The sequence below is a fragment of the Vigna unguiculata genome, chromosome 11, assembly GCF_037176805.1.
Source record: "Vigna unguiculata cultivar grain cowpea cultivar isolate G323 ecotype 2 chromosome 11, ASM3717680v1, whole genome shotgun sequence".
Classification (NCBI taxonomy): Eukaryota; Viridiplantae; Streptophyta; class Magnoliopsida; order Fabales; family Fabaceae; genus Vigna; species Vigna unguiculata.
This window is the reverse complement of record NC_140802.1, coordinates 37420302-37426301: the sequence shown is the minus strand read 5'-3', so window position 1 is coordinate 37426301 and position 6000 is coordinate 37420302. Positions and strand designations below refer to the sequence as shown.

At 31.1% G+C, this 6000-nt stretch overlaps 1 protein-coding gene across 1 annotated transcript; it reads left to right on the top strand.

The window, feature by feature from the left end:
* The first annotated feature begins 2426 nt into the window (after positions 1–2426).
* Positions 2427–3816, top strand: LOC114168556 (uncharacterized). Its single transcript, XM_028053432.2, has 3 exons — positions 2427–2696; positions 2804–2933; positions 3046–3816. Exons 1-3 carry the CDS (start codon positions 2564–2566, stop codon positions 3686–3688), a joined length of 906 nt encoding a protein of 301 aa, XP_027909233.1. The 5' UTR covers positions 2427–2563; the 3' UTR covers positions 3689–3816.
* The last annotated feature ends 2184 nt before the right edge of the window (positions 3817–6000 follow it).

Here is a 6000-nt window from a genome sequence, read left to right as displayed (position 1 = left end):
ATTAAATAATAATCAATTATAGATTAAAAAAATAATTAATCATTATATAAACTAATTTTGATACTAATTTATAAATTAAAAATTATTTGTGCATAAAGAATAAAAATTATAATTAATTTATGAATTAAAGTTTAAATTGTTCTTTAATATGTAGTGTTAAAAATTTTAAACGCGAGAAAAAACTTTGTTAAACATTTTGTCGTACTTGAACACTCAAAGCGGAGAGTTGTGTTTCGTTAAGATATCACATGACGTTCTTATGCATGAAGTTCTCAAATTTTCCGTTTCTTTTTCCTGTTTCAAGAGTTTACTAAGCTGTTGCAAATACGGTATAAGAGATTGTTTTCCACTGATAAGTTATGCATCCCAAAACTTTTCATTATATAAACACACTTTGAGACTTTGAACTAGAGCAATTTCTATAATTTAATAACATCAAATAATTACGATGCTGGATTTTTAAATATTAGATCAATATAAAACCTTTAAATATCAACTAATTTTAAAACATAATCAGTCATGATGATAAATTTAGATATTAATTTATAAATTAAAAATTATTAATATCTAATAATAATATTTATTTTAAATAAAAGATATATAATTGGATCGTGAATTGATGACTAAACTAGGTTTTAACTTTAACTAAAGATTTTGATAAAATAATTTAATGTCTATATCTCTAATTGTTTAAGTATATACAAATTAGTTATTACATCCTAGTATCACTATTTATATACATTTTTTTTACTCACGAAAAAAGATAGTTCCTGATATTATAATATAATATATGTATACGTAATACTTAATATTACTTTCTCATAATATTTAAGTCACGAATTCAACTATGACTTCAATATTCGTTTGGCGTGAATAAGATGCTTTCCAAGAGGAAATTACTCTTAAAAAAGAAAAAGAAAAAGAAAAAAAATTACTTTAGTAAAGTTACAGCGTAACTTTCTGGTTCGAATAGTTAATTTTTTTTAAGAAAAGAACTATGTTGAAAAATAATAATAAATGCTTAAAATTTTAAATGATTTTAATCCTTGTTACCAATGAATAATCTGTAAATATCATAATATAAAATAGTAACATGTTTGGAAAAGAATAAAGTGTATCTTTATGAAATCTTCATTATTAATGATGTCAGCGTCAAAAAGAAAAAAAAAACGGCTCTCAGATTAAGAGTAAAGGAAGAAAAAGAAGGCAGGATTGGATCTCCCAAACACACAATACAATTCCAATTTTAGGAAAAAGTCTAATTTCAGTTTTACTTTCAGAAAAAAAAAAAGTAATTTTTATTTTAATTATTACGTTCAGTTTCTTAAAAATTATTAGTTTAAATATCGTTTTGATTTCTGAGATATGTTTGAATATTTTAGTTTCAAAATATTTGTTTTCACCTATAATCTCTAGATAAGATTTTATATTTTATGCATGTAAATATAATTCTATTAAGAAATCTACAAATTCTCACCGTAAGAAAATTATTAAATAAATTAGAGACAAAATATTATTAGTCAATTACTAAGTTAAATACTATTTTATAAATTCAAATTATTAGTATTTAAAATATTCTTTATTGTTAATAAAAAATTATAATTAATTTATGAATTATAATTTAAATTGATTTATAATATTAATTATAAAGATTTTAACTATTTATTATTATTGATTCTAAATTAATTTTTATTTTTAAATTAGAGAATAATTAATTAAAATCTTAATAAAATTAAATTATTTAGAGTCTAACTGACAAATTAATTATGATATTTTATTAATAATGGAACTTATTTTGGATATTAATAATTTTAATTTATAAAATAATGTTTTAATTTTTTTATTTAAGTTTAATTTTTATTTAATAATTTTCTTGTTGATTTTTTTTTATCTTGAAGTGTTTTCGATATATTATTTTGGTGCTGGAATTCTTTTAGTATTAGATGGGGACCTGTAAATCGAAGAGAATCAATATAAAAACAGAAAGAAAATATAGTTATACATTTAAAAAATAAAAAAAGATATTTAAGAAAAAACAAATATATATATATATATATATATATATGTTTTTAATACTGAGAACACCTGTTGACTTGACGTGAGTTTACTGTTTGCAGGTTGTGTTTTGTGCTCGTGGATTTTCCTCACGTGTGTTGATTTTAATAAGGAGGGTTCATGTTTCGTGTTACGTTCCTGGAAGATACTAGCGACCATTATGTCTCTATCCTTACACATTAAAGCAAAGTATAAACACATTTTTTGACCGTTTATAATAACGTCACAGGTTAGAGCCTGCTGAGAAAGACCCTTATTCGGAAGTCACACGAATCTTTTCTTAATCTCAATCAATTTAATATAGTATAAACAAATAGTATATACAACATGAAACACGTTTTGGATGTGAACGCGTTCACCATATAAATAAGTAACTCACCATTCACACAATGAAACCATTCTCACACACACACCAACACAACTGAAACATCCTCTCACATCAACGCAAAAACCACAAACTCAAATTCCCACAGAACTGAGTGAGTGAGTTCACTAGTTTTTCACAAAGATGGTGAGAACCCCGTCTTGTGACAAAAGTGGGTTAAGGAAAGGTACTTGGACTCCGGAAGAAGATATGAAGTTGGTTGCTTATGTTACTAGGTATGGATGCTGGAATTGGCGACAACTTCCCAAGTTTGCAGGTATATGTTTGAAAAAACACTTTTTGAAAATTAAGCTGAACAATTACTCAGGATTTATAGACATAGGAGAAAAGAGTAATAACTCTCTATCTGATGATGCATTTCAGGTCTTGCAAGGTGTGGGAAAAGTTGCAGATTGAGATGGATGAACTATCTAAGGCCTAATCTCAAAAGAGGGAACTTCACCCCACAAGAAGAAGAATGCATCATCAGAATGCTCAAAAAACTTGGTAACAGGTAGATATCTATCATCACTTCCTAATACCTTGCAAATTGTTATTTGAAATGGGTGAAAAACGTGGATATTGTAAAATTGGAAGCTAATGTCTGATGATTCCTTCATTTGCAGATGGTCGGCTATTGCGGCTGAGTTACCAGGAAGAACAGATAACGAAATAAAAAACCACTGGCACACCACTCTCAAGAAAAGGTGTCAACAAAGTACAGTGACAAATGAAGAAGCCAGAGCCTCCAAATCGAAGAATAAAGAATCCAGGGCAGGGACAAACTCGGTTCCGAACAAAAATGGTGTTACTGTTAGTGTTCCAGCCACTTCCCAGATTTCAGATAACTCATCAGACTCATTCTCGCCGGTTTCATCCTCCAGCAGCGAGTTTTCTTCCATAACTTCAGATCGTTCTAGCATGGGAAATTTGGTGTTTGAAGATGATTTCGGTTTTCTTGATTCGTATGTGAATGAAAGTTTCTGGAAAGAACTGAATCTTGATGGAGATACTAGTTGTACAGAGATGGTTGATTCTTGTGCATTATCTCCGAATCAATCATCGAGTGAAAGTGTGGTTGTGGAGAATGACTTTGGCAGCTTTCTGGATGCATATGGTGAGGTAACATTCGATAACTTTTGGTCGGAACCATATGTGGCTGACGTGTCCCACGTTCCTAGCGAGCTACTTGTTCCCTCCGTGGTAGAATCTGAATATTTTACACCTATGTACGATGATCTGTGGGGTCAAAGTCATTTTGTACAATGAAAGTTTTTAGCTTTATCTATCCTAATCAACAGCTTGTAGTGACTTATATACTTGTACAATAGTGATCTTGCAGTGGCTATCTGTATTTCTCCTTTATAATTTTAATATAGAAAGTTGCTTCTGCTCTACTTCTTTTCTTACCGTACATGTCTTAAGGTTTTCTCTATGACTTGTCACTTAGATATACTCGGTGAGAAAACTTATGTTGGTTCGGACATACGATTAAATATATTTTTTTTTCATTTTTTTTTTTTAAAATTGGAATTAATATCTTTTTAAAATTTAATTCAATTTAGTTAACTTTAAAAATACATGAATTTAGTTATTTCAATCGAATTTTATTAATTTTATTTGACGTTTTAAATATATTTTATTGATAACTTTTGAATTATTTTGGATCATTCAATATATTTTTGCATTAATGTTAACTAAAAAATACGTTATGGTAGGCTACCCACCCCCTCCCTCTTTTCTTTTCTTTCACATTTCTCACTTGTTGAATCGAAGAAAAAAAAAATGAGTGGTTTCCAATGTTTCCTTCTCTTTAGGCCTGTGCAACAAAATAAACATCCGGCATGAGAGAAAGCAAGGATACACACTCCAAATACTTTTCATGCTCCATTATCTTAATGACAGAATTTTACATCAATAAATTAACCTTCAATATATTATTTTCATCAAGAACTCTACCAAGTTTAGTTCTTTTACAACCTTGCAATGCAGACAAGAGATTGAATAGAAAAAGTCTTCCACAAATCATCTCTGATACACAACTAGAAACGAACCTCCAAAAAGTGTTACAAAAAGAGAATCTAATTTTAGGATCTTTAGTCACAAAATCGAAGATTAGAAAACAAATTGAAGAAAATACGAATTTATGGGTGTGGTCAAACTTGTGGATGTGGTTGTCGTCGTGGGTGTTGTCGCTAATGATGGAGGGAAAAAGCATTCTTTGCAAGTGGATTTGTTTCGTTCTCTCTCTTTCTATCTACCTCCTCTCTCTCTCTCTCTCTCTCTCTCTCTCTCTCTCTCTCTCTCCCTCCATGTTGCGTGCGGGTTTGTCTTATTGTTGAAGACGAGCAAATGAAGGGTGGTTGAACCAGTGGGTGTGGTCGCCACTGTGGGTCGCCACTGTGTTTGTCTTATGAATTGAGGCAGATTGAGATTTTTATGCCTCGGTTTTAAATTGAACTGATGTAGAATGAGGGGCTTTTATGCCTCGGTTTTAAATTTAACTAAGGCAGAAGGGTAAGGTTAATAAACGCTAAATGAGAAACAAATTTCCTTTCTTCGTCTGCGAGAACATCTTCTTCTCCATTTTCTTCGTTGTGCGCGCAATGAACCATCACCACACCATGTTGTCGTTGCGTCGTCGCGTCCACCTACTACGCCTACTACCATCGTTGTGCCTCTAACCATTGTTGCACGACGACGAGAACGACAGTTGCACCACCATGTTTGTCAATGATTAACAATGGTATTTTTTGCATTTTTGTTTCGCAATTTGAGTCCATCTTTTTTGCCCATTTTTTGATACATTTTTGTTGTGGTGTACTGAAGTGATGATTGGTTTGTACCTATTCTTGAATTTTCAACTTCAAATTTGAGATTATGATGATTTAAGAGTTGTTGGCGTTGTTAGTTAGTTTGGCCAACTAAAACCCAAACTAGCATACTAACCAAAGCTAAGCCCAAGGGTGACAAGATGGAACTTGCAGGACGATGATCGAACGACAGTGACAAGGAGAAACTCAGCAACCATCGAACGACAATGACAAAGAGGAATTCAAGCGACGATTTATCGAGGGGAGAAAGTGCAAGTGAGAACGAGAGTGGGTTTTTTTTTATTTATTTTTAATCTCACTTTTCTACCTCGATTGCCTTAGAACCGAGGTAGTAAGGGCTAAATATGCCTTGGTTGTGAACCGAGACAGAAAGGTCACCATTTTTACATCGACTAAATATGTCTTAGGTCTTAAAATAAAGCCAAATGGCCAAAATAACCACGGCCGGAACCTTTTCCTGCATTGGTGGTTGAGTCACCCCTCTTCCTCAACTTACTTACATTTTTTTCTCATTTAACTCAAGTTATCTTCCAACCTCGGGACCCCAACTCCATCTAAATTTTCTTTATATTTTCTTAATCTCATCACAAGCACAAGATATTTCTTCAAGAAAGATACATAGTACGATAAAGTTATAAGAACAAATTTAAATGGGAACACTCGACCTATAAAGGAAAAAAAGAAACTATCTTTCCCTCTTGTTAATTTATTCTTATTTTATTCACCACTCATTCCCAAACATAACAC